At 59.4% G+C, this 19246-nt stretch overlaps 1 protein-coding gene across 2 annotated transcripts; it reads left to right on the forward strand.

Annotated features, from left to right (window-relative positions):
- The first annotated feature begins 485 nt into the window (after positions 1-485).
- NOP14 (NOP14 nucleolar protein) lies at positions 486-17447 on the forward strand. Of its 2 annotated transcripts, none has more exons than XR_005647678.1 (18): positions 486-838; positions 3017-3151; positions 3656-3797; positions 4650-4789; positions 5193-5324; positions 6086-6208; positions 6969-7097; positions 7503-7761; positions 8638-8768; positions 9294-9379; positions 10255-10390; positions 10894-10995; positions 11567-11720; positions 13074-13233; positions 14614-14780; positions 16362-16480; positions 16608-16763; positions 16992-17447. XR_005647678.1 is itself a non-coding variant. In XM_039838246.1 (18 exons), exons 1-18 carry the CDS (start codon positions 653-655, stop codon positions 17089-17091), a joined length of 2538 nt encoding a protein of 845 aa, XP_039694180.1. In that variant the 5' UTR covers positions 488-652; the 3' UTR covers positions 17092-17447. The 2 variants fall into 2 exon arrangements, 1 of the variants encoding a protein (XP_039694180.1); XM_039838246.1 differs by having other exon boundaries at positions 488-838; positions 14633-14780.
- The last annotated feature ends 1799 nt before the right edge of the window (positions 17448-19246 follow it).

Below are 19246 nucleotides of genomic sequence, written 5' to 3' on the forward strand. Positions count from 1 at the left end.
CTGGCGCCGGCCCGCGGAGACCTCGCCCGCGCAGCCCCGGGCTCCAGCGGGGACGGAGCGAGAGGACCGGGCAGCCCGGCCGCGGGGGGTCTTCGCGGTCACCGCCTCCGCGTCGTGGCGGGGGCTCTGCGCCCCATCGGCCACGCTTTGCGCGCGCAACTCTCCCCTCAGGACCCGGCTCCCGCGCCGGCCGGAGTCTCCGTGGGCTCGGGCTCACTGGCAGGGCCGCCCCCGGCGGCGACGGCTACTGCCGCCGCCGCCGCCGCCGCCTGCTCGCACCGCGGCCGGCTCCCCGCTAACGGCTTCGCAGAGGGCTGAGTGTGAGTGCGCCCCTCGCCCGCGCCTGAGGCGGCTGCGGCGCTGCGCGGGGCACTACAGCTCCCAGCAGGCCCCGCGCGGGGAGGAAGCGGCTTGCGGGCGAGCGTGGCCTGCTGGGAGTTGTAGTCGCTCGGCGCACAGGCGAGTGGGCCGAGCCTCATGGTTCTTCTTCTCGCTGACTCAGTTATCGCGACACGAGGGCGGGGACGGCTCCAGTGTCCCCGCACGTGTTTCCTGGAGGAACCCGTTCTCCGCCGCCTGCCTGGGGCTCGCCGCCGCCGGGTCTCAGAGGCCGCGCAGGGTCGGGCGCCTTGGGGCGCGGTGACTGTACGCCATGGGGAAGGCCAGGGCGGCCGGGGCGCGCACGAAGACTCCGGCGGGAGCGCGAGGTGGCGGGACAAGGCCCAACTCAAACCCGTTCGAAGTAAAAGTCAACAGGCAGAAGTTCCAGGTCCTGGGCAGGAAGACGCGCCACGACGTAGGGCTGCCTGGGGTGTCGCGCGCGCGGGCCATCCAGAAGGTAAGCGGGCGCCCCCCGCCCCAGTGGGCACCCCCTCCCGGATGGACGCCCCCTGTCCCGGGCCGCGCGTGAGAGCAGGGACGGCGCCTACCCCTGCGGGCTCATTTGGGAGCGCCCCGCCCGGCCTCTCTGTCTCCTCTCTGTCTCTCGACTCTGAACCCGACCACCGCGCGCCTCTGCGTGATGTCTGAATCTCTTTCTGCGCAGCCGGACTCGGCAGCTGGACGGCCAGGACTTGGGCCACACAGTGGCTAGCTGGGAGGCCTTGGGCAAGCTGGTTACTTCCCCGCGCCTCAGTTTCCTCATCCGTGACACGGAGATCGTAGGGCTCTGGGGAGGATCAAATGTGTCCCTTTAAAGTCCTTAGGACAGTGTGCGGGACAGCTTGGTGTCATGGGGCATATACCTCCTGCGCCAGTCACTGTTCTTATCTTGACGTCTCTGCTTTTGCATGGGCTAGGATGACCTTCCCCTGGAAAACTGACCTTCCCCTGGAAAACTGTCCGTCCCCGCACACGTGGGACTCCTCATCCAGCTCCCTGGGGCAGAGTTCATCACTTCTGTGCTGCCATGGCATCCTCTGTTAGACTTTGAACTCTACTGGTTCAGGGACCATAGATCTTTTTTCTTCACAGAATAATGGACTACATAGGTTGCTCAATAGATGTTTGAAGAATGAGGGTATCTCTCCTTTGAAGCACATGACCTTGTCCCTTGCGGGGTAACTGAAATGCTACCTTCTATGGAAAGTGTCACAGCTTTTATCTGTCCTGTGCTGATGGTCCCAGAGTATTCTGTACCTTTCAAGTTCAGTTCTACAAGTGGCATTCTATATGCAGCTTCTAAGACCTACCTATTCATTGGTTTGTTGAACAATATTTATTGTTTCTCTGAAGAAGACACATTAGTAGGTTGGTAAAAAAAAAAAATTAGGGCACAGAAATGACGCGTGAATTTCCTAACATACCGCTGGGAAGGGCTGGAGCTTGCACTGGGTTTTAGCGTCTGTGAAGACTTTATGCTCCACTGAGCACTTACATTTAAGCTCTGTTCTGGCCGCCGCCTTTAAGGGCACATGCTCTGTATTCTGTTACACAGTGTGCGATCCAGTTGGTCTTCAAATTGAATCAGATGTCATCCTTACTGCAAGTATGGAGCTGGCAGTATGTACTGTAAACAAGACAAACTTCCCATTGATTTCGACAAGTCTCCCATTACGCAGCCCAGGGCAGCTGTGGGGGATGAGATAGTGTGGGCTCTAGAACAGACGTTTGTGTTCACTTCAGCCTCAGTCCTCTTATTTCTAAAGTGGGGATAATACACATTTCATCGATCATGGTGGTTGTAAGAATCGAGTAAGATCGTGCATTTAGCACAGTAAGGATTCTCTAAACGGTAGCTATCATCCCTGAATGTCTCAGCTTGTCATTGTCACTCTTTCACAAGCTGGCCCGAACCTATTGTCCTTGTTTTGCCTTTTACAACTCAGTTTGTCCAAAAAGTTTCTTATCCTCCAGATCTCAAGGGTGAGCCCAAGTCATCACTCTGATACTTTCCCAAGCCCCACACCTAAGTGACATAGGTTGCTCGGGCCTCTGGTGTCTGACGGGTCCAGCTCCCTCCTCAGTGCTGAAGGGCTGGGGGCGGAAGGGCTGGAGGCCGGCCAGCCTCGCTGCTTCCTCTGAATCCTGGTGCTTGGCCCCCAGAAGAAGCTCAGGCATCTGGAGGAATTAGTAGAACCTTGGTGCTTTGGGGAAAGTGTTTCCATCCTCTCAGCCAGGACCGCCAGCTTCCTCGCCTGGTGCGGTGGCCTCTCAGGGCTTAGTCTTGCTTTCTGTCCGGCGGCTGTCATTTCTCTTTAACCTTCACATTGGGCACAGAAGCACTGAGGCGCCCTGGTCCTCAGCCTCCACTGCACTGCAGCAGCCCAGGTCCCCTCAGCCGTCAAGGACTCTCTTTGCAGCCAGCAGAAGAGCCCCTTTTTTTTCTTCGCCTCGGGTGGGTGGACTTGGTTTCGGTGGCCAGAGGCACACAAAATGGCCAGGTGGCATGCATCTTCCAACGCATTAGAGCCATTGTGTCCCCTGTGGGAGCATTTCCCCTTTGGGAACTCAGGTCACCAAGCCTCAGAGCGCAGTGCCAGGTCCCTTGTGCAATCGTTTATCATCTCTCCTGTAGCGCTGCCGGACTTTACTAAAAGAATACAAGGAGAGGGATAAGTCCAATGTGTTCGTGGATAAGCGCCTTGGGGAGTACAATAGCAACGTAAGCCTGGAGGAGAAGATGCTGAAGAGGTTCGCTCTGGAACAGCAGGTATGGCAAACAGCTGGCAGGTACCTTCGGCCGCCCTTTCACACAGAAGCACAAGGAGAAGGCAGTTTCCGCGGGTCTGTGGGCACTGGCTCACTGGGTACACTGGGGGGACCTTAAATCCTGTCCCTGGTCTGGCCAGGCCAAAGGGGACGCAGCCTTCTGCGGATCTCAGCTGGGTGGACGAGCGGCTCGACCAGAGTGCATGGCAGTGCTGTGTCCCAGAGTTTTGACTAAAGTGGCTGCCTTCGCCTCGGGCGGGTGGAGAGCGAGCAGATAGCGGAACGTAAAGCTGTGTGACGTACCGAAAGCTTAGCCCGACCTGTCGAGTTATTTGCCTTCTGTGGGTTCTGTTTATAGTGAATCATGACTCAGATAACCGAGAACAATCTTAAAGCTGCTTGGGCTACACTGTCGTGTTGTACAAGTAATAGAAAATACTTAGTTTTTGCTATTAAAGGGATGTGCAAATTTTAGGAAACAGACTTTTTTTTTCTCTTCTGTCAGCGACAACATGAAAAAAAAAACATCTACAACCTAAACGAAGATGAAGAATTAACTCATTACGGCCAGTCTTTGGCAGACATCGAAAAGCATAATGACATTGTTGATAGCGACAGTGACGCTGAGGAACGGGGAGCCCTGTCCGGTAAGGGCTGGGAACGGGGGCAGTCTGCTCAGCGTCGGACTTTCTTCCTGCCCTTCTTGGAGACCTTGAAAAATATCCTTGGGTAACGTGTCACAGATCATCAGTCTCAAGAAATTCCATGTGAAACAGGCGTCTTACTGTTTTAGTTTTAGGACTTTACGAAGGTGAGTATGCAGATGCAGCTGTAGCTGTCGATAAGGAGACAGTGGCTTTGCAGGCTGAGACAGTACTTCATATCCCCGATCTTATTTGAACTTCACCCTAGCTCATTTCATCCAGGAGCTCAAAGGAACAGGGTGGCTTGTCCACCTGCACAGGTGTGGCAGGGAGGTAACCCTGTGGCAGCTTCAACGACAAAGTACCAAATGGCCGTGGTGGGGGTGCAAGACTGTGGACCCCAGCTCCGCCCCATGGCTGGTGGAGTTAGAAAGCGACAGGTAGCAGCTAGAAAAAAAAAGCCTAAAAGGCTTTCTGTTACTGGTATGAGATTTGGAGCAAGTCACTTAACATCTCAGCCTCTATTTTCTCATCCAAGGAATGGGATTTTTTAGAGGGTTTTACCCTGCTCCAATTCGGTGATCCTCCCCGTGTTTGATTTCTGTTGTACGCCCTGGCAACCAGCCGTGTTCCCACTCCCTGGGGTATGGCCAGCTGGTGGTTTTCTGTCTCTGGGTTTCCTGCGAGTGGCTTGTCCTGGGTGTTGCTGAGGCGCCACTGTGCCTGGGGTCTCAGGCCCGTGGTGGGTGTGAGGCGTCGTCCTTGAACTTGGGGTCAGTCCCCAGGGCCGCACCTGGGGAAACTGGCAGAGGGCGGTGCCCCGGCCTCACAGCAGACTTTCTGCTCTGTCTGCAGCCGAGCTGACGGCGGCGCATTTTGGAGGCGGCGAGCCCCTTCACAAGAAGCCGGCACCACAGCCGGGCGAGGACGGGGAGAGACCCAGATCCCGCAAAGAACTGATCGAGGAGCTCATCGCGGAGTCGAAGCGGGAGAAGGTGCGCTGGTCACGGCAGAGACTCGGCCCTGTGTGTTCTCGCACCGTCTCTCCCTGCACATTTCCCAGCCGGATTTGCCCTTTTCTATGAATTCAGTAAAAGCATTCGTTTCGAACAGGAGTATTTTAAGCTTCATCAAGCATATGTACTGCTGGTGGTTCGTTGTGGCTCTGGGTTTTGTTGGTTGGTTGGTTTCCGTGTTTTGACGTGTGTCCAGATTTGCAAAGCATCACTGCGTTCCGCCCACAGCGAGTAGTTTACGCAGGCAGCGCCGTCTGATGGGATTCTGTAGCCTTGCTTTTGGGACACTGATCCCCACGGTCTCTTTTTCCCGTTGGCACATCCGGGCATCGGCTGTGGCTGGAGCCTCACAGTCACGGTGCGCGCTCTGCTTCCTTCTCAGAGGGAGAGACAAGCCCGGCGAGAAGATGCCCTGGAGCTCACGGAGAAGCTGGACCAGGACTGGCGGGAGATCCGGGCGCTCCTGGCACGCAGGGCGCCCAAGCCGGGGAACAGAGAGCAGGAGAAACCCACGGTGGGTTGTGGTGCGGGCGCACGCTGAGCGCACGTCTGCGGACACCACCTTCTCTAGAGAAAAAGCCATGACCAGGCGTCCTCCTGGCCTGGGGCCTTGGCGTCACCACCTCTGGTCCCCGTTTCTGTTAGGACCTAAGTTTCTGCAGAACTTTTAGCAGGTCATCTGAAACGTGTGGCCTCAGGGAGGAAGTAGACTAAAGATGACTTCAGCGTCCACTCAAAAACGTTCGCTAAAGAGCATGGCAGTTTCCCAGTGCGGGGGACCGCCAGCCCGGGTTCGAATTAATTCGTTTACTTGTCTCCCCTGCGAACGGCATTTGGTCCCCACCGCACCCCCTCAGTCCCACTCACTGACAAAGCTGCGTTTGTTTGAGTAACTGGTTTCTGGGAAATAATGAGGCTCTCACCTGGTCATGTGGCTGTTGGGGGGGCTTTGTGAGTCACCCCGCCGTTGCTGTAACCTTCACCTGAGCTCTCCCTTGGGGGCTTAACACCTGGCTAAGCAGTGTTTAGTTTTATTAGAGTAGATATATTTTGAGGAGAACTTTCTAGAAGTTCAGAGTCCTATGTGACCTAAAAATATCCTCAAGTCTGATGAGAACAACTTCTCCCCCAGAAGAAAAGACTCAGGGTGTGGGGTCAGCTGCTCCCGTGATGGCGTCAGCCACGAGTAGAACGTGCAGGAAGCTAGTGAGCCGCATAGGCCTTTTCTCCTAAAAAAAACTACTCGGGATGAAACAGTCCTCCTTTCTGCCCTAGCCTGATGCATATGACGTGATGGTTCGTGAGCTTGGCTTTGAAATGAAGGCACAGCCTTCGAACAGGATGAAAACGGAAGAGGAACTGGCGAAGGAGGAACAGGAGCGGCTCAAGAACCTGGAGGTACGGGCGACGGTGACAGCCTGGCACTGGGGAGCCCCAGCCGTGTTGGGGACCTCTGCGACCTTCATCTCAGGCCTCACTGCTTTGTTTTGTAAGGCGAGACGAAGACACTCGGTTTGAATCAGGGATTTTTTTGAGGCTATTTAAAGTTTTTTTATTTTGCTATAAATGTATTTTTTTTGGACTGTAAGGGCAAAAATGTATAGGTAATAAGCAGATACACCATATATAAAATGGACAACTCACACAGACCTCTTACCTCAAAACAGTTGCTAACAATATAGTATTCTGCCTTCTTCACTTTTTTCTGTGCCCTAAAAACTTTTTTTTAAGTTTCATTATATTAAAACACAACTGAAAGACACATGCTGTCCCGCACCTGGCCTTTGCACTGTGGCTGCATCGTGGGCCTCTTCCCGGGTCCGCCACGTGCTCTCCCGTGGCCCACGGTGGGCCTCGCTGCGAGCCATCCGTCCCCCCACGCTACAGATCGGCCAGCGAGGGTCGGGCAGGCTGGCGCGTTTGGCCAGAGGGACCTCAGGTGACAGGTTCGCCTTCCTGGTGACGGGAGAATAGTTCTGCCACAGTATTTGTTGTTATTTTTGTTAAATAGCGTTTTCCAAAGGATGCCATGTATCTGCACGTCTGACCCAGCCTGAAAGCAGAGCTGGGCACGGTAGACTGGCAGGAGAGCAGGTGGCCTGCCTCCTCGTCACGCATGCGACGGGCATGGCTCACGAGTCCTCTCTGTCCTGCTCAGGCCGACAGACTCCGAAGGATGCGTGGAAAGGATGAGGATGAAGATACTAAACCCAAACATACGTCAGCAGATGACTTAAGTGATGGCTTCATACTAGATCAAGATGACAGGCGTTTGCTGTCCTACAAAGTAAGACGTTTGCCTTGGTTTTCCCTTTTAATCTAAAAAAAAACACATTTTCTGGGATTTTGTTTAATAGGTTTATCACAAATGGAAGTTGTAAACATCCCAGATGTTGGGGTCCCACCACCTCCAGGTGCAGCCCAAGTGCCAGGAAACCAGCTGTCCCCACTGTCCCCTGTCCCCAAAGCTGGTGGTGGCTGCTGGAGCCCAGTGTCCTGGAGGAGGGTTTGGGCAACATGGTTCCCGGGCCTGTGGCCCCTGCAGGTCAGGGCGTCATCGAAGGGGGTGGGCTGGGAGGCCCGAGCCAGTGGACAGACGCAGCGTGGGGCGAGAGCGCGCGTGCACAGCCGGCGTAGTCGCAGGGAGCCCAGCCGCTGTCTCCCGGCTCGTGACGCCCGCATCCTGTCCTAGGACGGAAAGATGAACGTCGAGGAAGAGCAGAGCGGGGAGGCCAGCGACCGTGAGAGCGCAGAGGATGCGGGCGAGGACACGAGGGAGGACGATGCGGAGGACAGCAGTGGCTCAGAGGGCCACTCAGACCTGGAGTCTGACGGAGAGAGCGAGGGGGAGCGCGAGCGGCCAGGGCAGGCGCAGCAGCGGGCTTCTGGGCACGTGTCGCCAGGCGGCAGTGGGGAAGCCGCCAGCACCGAGCTGCCCTACGTGTTCGCAGGTGACGGCTGGCCGGGTTCTCAGAGCTCGCGATCACGTTCAGCGTGGCCATAAGTCAGCCTCGCGGGGTAGTGGGGACTGAGGGTGCCCTCCTGGACGCTTCGGCACTGTCTGTAAAGTCCTGGCTGGTAGACGGGCACAGTCACCTCCTCAGCATCTGTCCGGTGTGTCCTGGGGCCTGTCGGGCCTGGCACGACTGTCAGCCTTGGCCGCGGTACCGCAGACAGTTCTGTGGGCCCACAGCAGGGTGAGGGCAGACACAGCTCCCCGCAGACGTGTCTTCCTGCCGGTTTTTAAAGGTCAGCCTTCTGCGGTGGGCAGGTGGCCGCCGCAGAGACCCAGCACAGAGACCTGGGCACTCTTGTTCAGCCACAGAACATCTTACGTAGAACAGGCTGTCGCTTTCTCGGGCACACAGAGAGAAATCGTCCAGTTCTCGTACACAGTCCTACGTCATCCTCTGGCTTAAGGTTGTTTCCAGAGAGGACAGACTCGCGGGTGAGGCTGGCTTGCGTGACAGCAGCCTCCGGTCAGTGGGGGTCTGGGGGTGACACTGCTCTGCTCGTGTGGCTCCTTCCGGCTCATTCTGAACAGCCTGGTGCTGTCGGCTCGCCTCGGGGCGCAGGCAGGTTCCCCGTAGATGGGCTGCAGGTCCGTCCTCCACGGAGGCCATGCTCGGTGCCCACGCCCAGCCCTGACACCTGGGACCCGCTGGAGCACGCACCAGGTGTGCACATAGCCTTGTGGCCAGAGACGTGATGCAGTATTTACCAGTGGGTTGGCTCGTCCCTCAGTAAGGCAAAAGAAGTAACGTTGCTGACGCCTGAGGGTGAGCTTCCGTTGCCAGGAACAAGAGTCGTTCTCACTATCTTGACAGCCCCCGAAGCCTGCGAGGACCTGAAATCGCTGTTATCCGGAAGGCCGACGGAAGAGCAGCTGTTGGTGCTGGAAAGAATCCAGAAATGCCACCACCCAAGCCTCGCGGCGGGGAACAGAGCGAAGCTAGAGGTGCGCGGGGGACCACGGAGCCGCCAGCGTGTCGGGGCTGCGCTGCGGGAGGGCCTGGTGCCCAGAGCGGCCGCTCGCCCAGCGTGCCCTGCCGCACAGCGTGGGTGGACAGGGTGCGAGGCGGGGGGCCGGGGTGGGTGGGAGCCGAGCCCAGACATTTGTCACCTCGGAGCCGGCAGGAGGCCACACGCACGCCGCAGCTCACAGGCGGGTTTGCCTCTCGTGGCCGTCGAGTGGCCAAGCTGGACTCAAGGAAACCAGCGTCCGTGCCCCTGCCGGCCCCTCCCGGCGGCTGCCACAGTCACCAAGCAGCCCACGCCCAGGGTGCGTCCTCTGCTGCGTTTTGAGGCTTGGCTGCTGCCCGCCACATCGCAGACCCTCACCCAACCTGGTGTCCACCACTCCCAGGACCCAGCAGGTCGCTGCCGGCGGCCCGTCCCGCTATAGCCAGCCTGGGTGACGGCACGTGGCCTGCTTGTGCTTTGACCTCGAGGGCAGCACTGACTGTCCTTCTGTGTCCTGCAGAAACTATTCGGCTTCCTTTTGGAGTACATTGGAGATCTGGCTACGGACGAGCCACCGGCCCTCGGAACGATCGACAAGCTGGTCGTGTAAGTGAAGCGGGCGGGCAGCCAGCTAGCTGGACGGTTCCGTCCTGGTCAGGGTCATGAGGAGACCTGGCCGAGCGTTCAAGGCTGACCTCGTGACTGGCCTCGCTGGCAGCCCGCTGCTCCCGGCCCCTAGAGGTAGACGGTTCAGTGACAAACAGCGACTCCGAGGCCCTCGCGGCCCTTCGGGTTGGCCCGGTGTTTGCCGGCTGATTCTCACTCGCCGGCTTCTCCAGCTCTGCCTGGGGCACTGAGGGTTTTGGAGTGCACAGTAGACAGCAGCCTGCTGTCGCCCCAGGCCTTGCCACAGTGGAACCCGGCAGGCTCAGGTGACCCGGGCCCTTGTTGTTCACCTGGTCCTGCCCTGTGCAGGGTCGGCAGTTGGTCCCAGACCCTCCCCGCAGCAAAAACCCCCTGAGGCAGAGACCCACGTGCTGGCTCGTGGCCCCCCCAGCGGGGGGAAGGTGTAGGCCAGTGAGAGCATGTGGCCCCGTGGTGCCCAGCAGCTCCTACTATGTCAGAAGGGCTGGTGAGCGATCCGTGAAGCACCAGTCCACATCGGCGCATAGACCACACTCTCACGGTCCTGTGACCACAAGCAGAGCTTTCCTGTGGCCACCGCTACAGGTTCTGGCCGGATGGTGACAAGTGGCAAGTCTGAGGACAAGTTATTACAAATACAGTCACAAAGGTCTTCTGGCTCCCAGAAGGCCAGCCAGATACCTGTGAGGGGTAGGCTGGCTCATTCAGGGGCTTCCGGTTCAGGTGTGCCGTCAGCAGCTGACGTCACAGGAAGACGGCAGCTTGGGAGGTTGGGAGGTCTTCTGTGTTTCGGTGTCTGGAGTCATTCTCCCCTGACCCGAGTGTCTGATCCACAGGCAGTTGTATAATCTGTGCCAGATGTTTCCTGAATCTGCGAGCAGTTGCATGAAGTTCGTCCTCCGGGACGCCATGCACGAGATGGAAGGGATGGTCGAGGCGAAAGGCCGGGCGGTGTTTCCGGGTTTGGACGTGGTAAGCTGGGGCTCGCTTTGTCCAGCTATAGGCCGGCAGCTGCCAGGAGCCCAGTGCTGTCTGGTGTCCACGGAGGGCTGATGACAGTGTGCATGGGTGCAGGAGGTGGCCCATCCCCAGAGTTTCCAGGGTGACCTGCAGCGACTTAAGCCGTGGACTTGATGCCCCGGTACAGCAGGCCGGGCCTGGGGCCATAAACACTGCCGGCTCCCCGGGCAGTGCAGCTCCACCCTGTGCCCCCCACAGCCCACTAGAGAACCCCACATGTTCCAGAAGGGGCCAGCTGTGCGTAGCGTGCAAGTGGGGGTGCTCTAGCGGGTATGGAGCGGCAGCCGAGGGATGCTGATGCCTCCCGGGGGGCCCCTGGCCCTGGCCACAAGGCCAATGACAGCACAGCATTGCAGGAGCTTCAAAACCTGTTTTGTTCTTGAGCCTTTTTAAGAGGCGGTATTCCAAACTTCGTTTCCCCTGCTTTGATTTGTGTGATTACACTTTCTCGGCAGCTCATTTATTTGAAAATTGCTGGGATGTTATTTCCGACCTCTGACTTCCGGCACCCCGTCGTGACGCCTGCGCTGGTGTGTCTCAGCCAGCTGCTCACAAAGGTATGTCCCCACGCGCACACGTAGGCGGTCAGACGCGCTCTATCAAAGTCAGTGTCTCCCCGGGCCTTGCTGAGCGAGAGCACAGCTGGGTCAGAGTCAGGATCTGGAGGCTGACCGTTGGGCCGGGCGCAAGAGCAGCTCCTCTTAGGGGGCCTGTGAAGGCAGTGGCCCAGTCGGTGGTGGCCCTGCTCCTTCCCAGAGCCGGCTGCAGCAGCCCCTGACCAGGCGGGAGTCAGGTTTAGCACCTGGAACAGCCTTTCAAGTTAGTGGAGAAGGCCTCGGGTCCGAGAGGGGTTCTGTTCTCTTTGGCTTAAAAAGGCCCACAGGGCTCCGTCCCTCGACTGGGCGCACCTGCTGTGCTCACTGTGACCCCCAGCCCCGGGGGCGTCTTAGTGTCCACGAAGCTGTGCCTGCGCCTCCGGGCCGACTCCGTACCAGGGGTTCCCCTCGGCAGCTCCCCCTCCCGTGTTGGCAACCTCGAGCACACAGCTCACCCAGGAGCAGCTTGTCTGCCCCATGTGGTGTCTGGAACCTCGTCCCGGCTGGTCACCGAGCCCCGTTCCTCCACCAGTGCCCCGTCCTGTCTCTCCAAGACGCGGTGAAGGGTCTGTTCGTGTGCTGCGTGTTCCTGGACTACGTGTCTCTGTCTCGGAGGTTCGTCCCTGAGCTGATTAACTTTCTCCTGGGCATCCTTTACATAGCAGCTCCAAACAGCCAGAGTCCGGGTGAGTCGATCGGAGGTTGCCGCTTCGAGTATATCGTACTTCAGGGTTTTTTAAAAGACTGTTGAAAGTAATTCATACGCGCTGTAAAAAGTTTAGAATACGGGAAGGTGGGAAAGCAGAGCTCAGCCTCTTCTCTGTGTGGACGTGTGTGCACACCCACATTCCGAAGAGGTCAGGACTCTGTCCTGGGTGCGAATCGGTAGCCAGGAGCCACATGGGGAGTCAGCAGAAACGCGCTCTGCATGAGGGACAGCCCAGAGTGTCTCGGCGCTCTGCACTGCACTGATCGTGCATTGCAATGACAGTGTTTTTACGTTTTGAATCATGTAAACTACACAGTGGAGATTTATCTCATTCTTTGCTTTTTTTGTGTGGCAGCAAGACTGTCACGCACCGCATGGCCCCCATGGTGTCGGGCACCGCTCTGCGCGCCTCTGGTCTTGGGATTTGGGAAAGAGAGCGACTCAAAGGCAGGGTTCTGGGGCGCACTTCAGCTCTTGATTGTATTGTTCTCAGCGCGGCCCTCCCCACTCCCCCGGGCACCCCGCGACGCAGACCACAGCCTTCCAGAGCTCCCCCCACACAGGGCTCCCCCCTCGGGACCACCGAGAGACTGCGCTTGGCCTCTGTCCCCTTGGCCGGCTGTGCCTGTCTGCCTCGGAAGTGCCAGTGGGGCAGAGCTGTTCCAGACCTTGGGGACTGTGCCTCGTGCGCACTAAATGCCTGTCCTTTTGCCTTCTCCGCGTAACCTCATAACGGGACCGTCCTGCGTGTGGCTCCGCGCTGGCCGCACTGACGCACTCTGCGTGGCAGGCACAGGACAGGCGGGGTCATGCCCAGGGAAGCCTGTCGTTAGACGGATGTCAGGGCAGAGTACGGAACGTCCCGGACACGGCCGGGCAGTGGGCAGGTGGACTGCTGTTGCCACTTGCACCTCTCCCTTTGCCCGGTCACCGCTCGCTCACCCACCCACTGTGCTGAGCCCAGACCACAGCAGGCCCTCTGCCCTCCCCGGCCGCTCCTTCCGCCACATCTGCTGTTCTGGGTGACAGGGCGTGTCCTGCACTCCCAACTGACCCCTAACCTTCGCTGCTTCCCTTGTTCACGGCTTCTAACACTCCACCGGCTCCATCCGCGTCATCCGGTGGCGTTTACGGCCTGTCTCCCCCGCGAGGGCAGGGACCTGGTCTGTTCTTGGGCGTGGCCCCAGTGCCCGCCGAGGCCGTCATCATCTATCTGCACAGTAAAAAGCAGCGCGTTTGTGAAGAGTGAACTTGCTAAAGGCTTTGGTGCCCGTGAGCCCAGTAACACTCAGGCCCTCTCTGTCCCTGTCCCTGTCCCGCTGCGATTCAGGTTACACTCTGGTGCACCCTTTCAGAGCCCTTGGCAAGAACTCGGAATTGCTCCTGGTGTCTGATGAAGAGGACACGGCCACGTGGCAGAGGAGGAGCCTCGCCCTGCACTGGGCAAGTGGGCCACCAGCCCGGACGGAGACCGAGGCCAACCACATCAGGTTTGTGCAGCCCGGGCCCCACCGGGACCTGGCACCCGAGGGTGCCCCAGTGTCTCCGTTTGCAGGTGACACGCACTTACGTGGAGTCCTAAACTCCACAGACAGAGACTGTTAGATTCAGTCAACGAATTTGGCGACGTAGCAGGACAGAAAGTCCGCACACAGCCATCAAGTGCATTTCCACCCGTGAGCGAAGGACTCACAACCACCCCCATTTACGGTAGCGTCAAAAAGAACAAACCGCTTAGGAATTAACCACGGAGGTGGGAGGCCTGTACAGTGCCAACCGCGAACTCCGCTGAAAAAGCACAGCCGGTGTGGACGGAACACATCGTGCTCGAGGGCTGGGAGCCGCAGCCGCCTCCCGCCCCCTCCGCGTGGGCTTCGGTCCGAGCAGGACTCCCGTGGGGCTCCGACACTCCGTCCGGCAAGGACGGGGAGCACTGGCCTTTTTGTTGTTTTTATCGTGATACAACACACACGACGAAACTTGCCGTCCGAAGCGTTTGCGCGTCCAGGGGTACCGCGTGCGCTCACACTGCCGCGCGGCCGTCACCGCCTCCCGTTCGGTGTTGGTCCTTCTGTGACGGGCTTGTTCCACGAGCACAGTGTCCCCGGGCTCATCCATGTGGCCGATGGCAGGATTCCTGTCCTTTCTCAAGCTGAGTAACACACCTCGTGTGGGTGGACGTTCGCGTACGCTTTCCTCCGCCAGGGGGTCGGGCGGCTTCCACGTTCTCGCGCCGAGTGGCGCTGCCGTGAGCATGGTGTGCAGACACCACTTGCAGACCCTGCTTTCAGCTCTCGTGGGCCCAGACCCAGAAGTGGGCTGCTGGGTCACGTGGCCGTCCTGTTGGTTTTCTGAGGCACGGCCATGCACGCTGCTGTCCATCTCAGTCTCGCCCACAGTGCACAAGGCTGTTGCTCACGTCGCCAGCACGTGCTGTTTTCTGGGTCTTTCGGCAGCAGCCACGGTAGCCGTCCTACTGGGCGTGAGGTGGTGTCTCGCTGTGGCCTTGATGTGCGTCTCCCTGATGACTAGTGGTGCTGAGCACCCCTGCATGTGCCTGTTGGCCATCTGTATGTTCTCTCTAGAAAAACCTATTCGAGTCCTGATGGCAATTCCTTCCATGAAAAAAGTAACTTTCCCAGAATCTGTTATTATTTTCATGACATATCTGCCTGATTTTTCAGATAATTTAGAAACTAAAGCAGGAGCCAGTTTTCACGCTGGCGTCACATTTCCACGACAAGCCTCCCACTTCGGGACACGTGCTGTTCTCCTCGGTGTCAGCTTATCTACTGCCACCCACGTTGGGCTTTTCACGGTCGTTCGGGGGACACTGGTCTTTGCCGGGATTGTTGTCTCTTGCCCTGAAGCTGGCTGTCGCCCGTGCAGGCTGTCCTGCCTGGCCGTGTGCCTGGCCCTGGTGAAGCGCTGTGTGCTCATGTACAGTGGCCTGCCGTCCTTCCACGACATCGTGAGGCCCCTCAGAGCCCTCCTGACAGAGCACCTGGCCAGCTGCAGTCACCCCCGCGAGCTCCAGGTGAGGCCCCTGGCCCCAGGGCACTCTGCCCCAGCTCGGCCTTGTCCCGATGGGGAGCCAGTGAGCAACGTTCTTGCCATTGGGGTTGCAGCCCTCATCGAGGACACCATGTTTGCAGGTTAGGGACAAATGGGAAACAGGGTCACAGTGAGAACCTCCGAGAACTACCGCGCGAGCGAGTCTGGACCTGGGGTTTATCCAAGAACTGTTCCATTGTCACATGCCCCCTTCTGCCTGCCCACTGCCCGCCAGGCCTGGGCCCCGGCCCTTCCTGGGCCACGTGGGTTTTCTGAAGACAGTGCCACCATCCTGTACGAGGTGACAGACACTGCCGCACTCCCTCTGCCCTGGACGCCCCAGTGGACGTTCGGATGAGTGTCTCGGCCACCATGCTGTGGCAGGCCTTCAGCTCTGCCCTCATCCGTCCGTACCTGCTCCCCGTCCTTCCACAGAACAGGGTCCTGTCAGGATGTCGTCCCTCCGGCGGCCTGGCCCTGCCCTGCACACGCTCCGACCTCCGCGTAGGGCCGTCGCACGTGCCCTTGCCTCTGCCTAGAATGCCCTCCTTAGAGCTTTGTGACTGGTCCCCGCGCGTCCCCAGCCTCTCCACGGTGTGACCCTCCAGCTCCTCGGGACATGGGCTTGTGAGGACATCATGTCATCTTGTGGAAGGTCGATGAGGCTGAGGTGTCAACACCTGTCCCTACCTTGCCTCCACCTACCATGGACCTGGCTGTGGCTTGCCATTTAGTTGAAAGAGCAGAGTGGCTGTCAAGCCTTGTGGGATTTGGGCTGGCCAAGGGACCACAGGGGCTCCTGGACTTGGGTGAACTGAGTTGGTCATACTTTGCGTGTAGTCCTCGTGGAGCCTGGGCATTTCACCTCAGATGAACTGCCAGATGGGCTGGGGGATGGCTGTGTCTGTGGTGCAGGGAGCCTGAGTTCCAGGACACACCTACGCGAGGGGAAAGGAATGGAACCAGCATCAGCGAGCTGGCTTCTAGCAAGTTCCTCAGAAGCACCAGCCAACTCTCTAGGAAGCCAAGGCTGTAACAAAAGCATCTTGGCCGTCTGGCTCTTTCTGTTGGGGTAGAAGGGGGGTCAGCTCACAGGCTGGTGGGGGCTCGGTCCCGGTGGGCACCCCGTGGTGTGGCTCTCCGTCGGGTGCGACTCCCCGCGGGCCTTGCGAGGCGTGTCACTGGCGCCCCGTGCAGACGAGTTTCTCTGGGGAAGAAGGCGCTGTCGCATTTGCTAAGGCTGGAAGCACAGCCGCCTCCACTTCCCAGCGCCCAGGCCCACACCCTCCCGTCCTGCCCACGGGCGGTGACGGAGGACAGGCGCCGCTCGTGCAGCCCCCTCCCCCGTCAGCAAGACGGTGCTGCTCCATCACGGCCACACCTTGGGCACAGCTTCTGTGCACCCCTTTATCAGCCGATGAGGTGAAGGCCCGGTGGGGGAACTGACAGCAGGAGGGTCTGGAGGCGGCTCTCTGTCCCCCGTCCCCGAGACCACAGAGCCTGTTGGAGGAGTCCGTGAGGCTACAGTGGGGGGGCCCCTCACCCGTCTTTTCACGTGTTTCAGGAGCTGATTCGAGGCACGCTGATGGACATGGAAGCCCAGGAGCAGCACTGTCAGCCCCTCATCTGCGCGAAGAGCAAGCCGGTGCCTCTGAAGCTGTTCACGCCCCGGCTGGTCAAAGTGTGAGCGCCGCCGCTCCCCCGGGCGCCCGGGCTCCCGCAGGGCCAGGGTCGAGGCCGCGGGCTCAGCCGTCAGGTGGCAGGGTCGTGGCCGATCGCGCAGTGGGACCGACTGGGCCTCTGCTTTCAGCCTCGAGTTTGGAAGGAAGCAGGGGAGCAGCAGGGAGGAGCAGGAGCGGAAAAGGCTAATGCACAAGCACAGGCGTGAATTCAAAGGCGCCGTCCGGGAAATTCGCAAGGACAACCAGTTCCTGGCCCGGATGCAGCTCGCGGAGACCATGGAGCGGTGAGGGGGCCGGGGCAGGGGGCCCCGGGGACGGCGGCCTTCGTGCCGTGCTCCCCACAAGTGGCCCTTGGGCCTGGGGCTGGGCGGGCTTGGGCCATTTCCTTCCTCCGGACTGGACGTGGGGGGTCACAGGCCCCACGTGGTTCTGAACTGCTGTAGAGTTAGATGTGAAAAGGAGCCAAAAATGAATCCTCCAAAAACAGGCTTTTTTTTATTCCCCACTTTCAGGGATGCAGAGAGAAAGCGGAAAGTAAAGCAACTTTTTAACAGTCTGGCCGCACAGGAAGGCGCGTGGCGGGCTCTGAAGAGGAAGAAGCTCAAAAGATAGCTCTACAGATGAGGCGACGAGACGGAGGCTGTCGTAATGGGGTGTGGGTTTTTGTCCCTGTACCTCAGTTCCTGTCAAAACGTCTCTCCTGGTGACAACGTGCGCTTTTGGAACTGGGAATGGTTTTCTGCACGCGTGATGAGAAACTCTGCCTCGGTCCACCGAGCTTCCACACACCTGTGAGTCGCAGGGTTTGGGACAGTGTTCTGGCCAGCATCGTTTCTGGTCAAGCAAGGATGTTTGTCTTCTGTATAGAATTCAGCGTTAATACATAAATGATATTTTCAATTACAAATTAAACTGAAGTTTGCAAACAGTTTGGAAATCAAAAAAATCAACCAGAGTCCAAGCACCCTGAAAGCCAAGACTGGCGTTGTCGTAAGTGCCTTTATCCCATGCTTTGAGGTGTCAGGTCTGGTCTCCAGAGCCGCGGGGATAGGGAGGAGCTTGGGTGTGTCGCACTGACCCAGGAGGCAGCTGAAGTTCCGAGTCCAAACAAACTGGAAGAGGCAGAGGTTATGGTTAAGGCTGAAAGCGTGTAAGTTAAGAGAGCCGCTTTCATCCTGCACTTAACCAGCGGTTTCTGGAGCAGTCGGTCAGCTTGCAGTTTGCCAGACCCCAGAGGGGATGGGGCCTGCCCGAAGGGAAGATCACGAGGTGCTTGGACCGGCCTGTTCTTAGCATTTCGTTATGAATCCATGCGTATCCACCGCGTGTTCTCTCCTCGGCCGCTCCCCTCCCCCCTATTGTGGGAGGTGCGAATGGAGTTAACCTTCTGTCTGGAGCACGTCGAGTCCCAGGCTCCCAAAGGGGGAGCATGGCACAGCCCAGAGGAACTGACCACTGCCCCGGTGAGGGTAAGGAACGTAGGAATGTCCCATCTTCAGGCCAGGTGCTCATGGGCTTTCTTGGCTGTAGTGCAGAGAGCAGTGTGTGGGTGCCCAGGGGCGGACTGTGGTGCTTCACATGTTGATGTGGAAGGTGAACGGGACTTCCCAGACTCCCCCCATCTGCTTCCACTCAGGGCTGGCCACGGTGGTAAGAATTTTCGATGAGAAAGCAGCAGGAGGTGGACCTGGCCAGGCGCTCGTGTCCAGAGCTCCTCCACTTGCCTGTGGTCTCTTCCTTTGCCAGTGGCCAGCGTGCTGCCAGCTACAGCCTGTGGCTTTCGGTGGCCTCTGCTCTCCTTACCTCACGTTCCGCTTTCCCCACCTGCCTGTCCTGGGCCTTAAGGCTCAGCAGATGCAGCGGAAAGTCCAACCGAGAGACTCGTGTGTGGTCGATCCAACGTGAGTGATGGCCTGTGTCTGTAAGGCGCCCAAGCTGGCACCGTGGAAGATGGGAGGAGGGTCCCGGGGCTGGACACCACCGTTCCGCCTTGCAGGGCGGAGAACCAAAAGCCCCGAGGTCCTTGGAGAGAGGGTCACACCCCTAGGGCAGAGGTTGGGGGGCAAATGGGACTGTGGGCAGTCAGAACAAGCCCCTGCCAGGGCCCGGGTTCTGCAACCGCGGGATGGATGGCGGGAGAAGCTCGTCGACGTCCGCCCGCAGTGTCCCTTGCAAGGAGCCTCGGGCCGCGAACACGCGTGGCGCCTGCAGGAAGAGGCCCAAAACCCGCCGGGACGCTAACGACGGAACCCCTCCCGGACGTGGCCTGAAGCTTCGCAGCCCGGCAGTCAAGAGAACGGCGCCCCCGGCGGCCTCTGTCGCGGAAGGGGGCGGGGCCAGGGGCCCGAAGGCCGAGGGGACGAGTACGAACGCCCGCCCGGGAGCGCGCCAGCCGGAAGGGGAAGCGCGGCAAGGCGCCACTTCCGGGACGGGCGTGGCCGGGGCGTGGCCTGCGCGCTCGCCGCGCCCCCGGCAGCGTGCCCGAGGCCCCTTCCGCGTCCCTGTCCATCCATCCGACCATCCGACCCCATCGCGCGCGCGGCCGCTGCAGGTGAGGGGCTGGGCGAAGTGCGGGACTGGGCGGGGTGCGGGTCCGGGACGGGGTCTCCAGCTCCAGTGCGCGTCCCGCGGCCCCGCCCGGGAGGCGAGCCCGGGGCGGGCCGGGGTCTGGGCCGACGGGGATGGTGTTCTCTGGGGCGCAGGGCCCCCCCCCCCCGCGTCGGTCCGGAGCCGCAGGTGTCCCGCTCTCCACCGTCTACCGAGTTTC

The sequence above is a fragment of the Pteropus medius genome, unplaced genomic scaffold (genome assembly GCF_902729225.1).
Source record: "Pteropus medius unplaced genomic scaffold, Ma_sr-lr_union100, whole genome shotgun sequence".
Classification (NCBI taxonomy): Eukaryota; Metazoa; Chordata; class Mammalia; order Chiroptera; family Pteropodidae; genus Pteropus; species Pteropus medius.

Coding starts and splice junctions, on each gene's coding strand:
- NOP14 (XM_039838246.1), top strand. CDS start 653: ATGGGGAAGGCCAGGGCGGCCGGGGCGCGCACGAAGACTCCGGCGGGA. Junction 6,209..6,968: donor AGCGGCTCAAGAACCTGGAG/GTACGGGCGACG, acceptor TGTCCTGCTCAG/GCCGACAGACTCCGAAGGAT. Junction 14,781..16,361: donor GTCACCCCCGCGAGCTCCAG/GTGAGGCCCCTG, acceptor CACGTGTTTCAG/GAGCTGATTCGAGGCACGCT.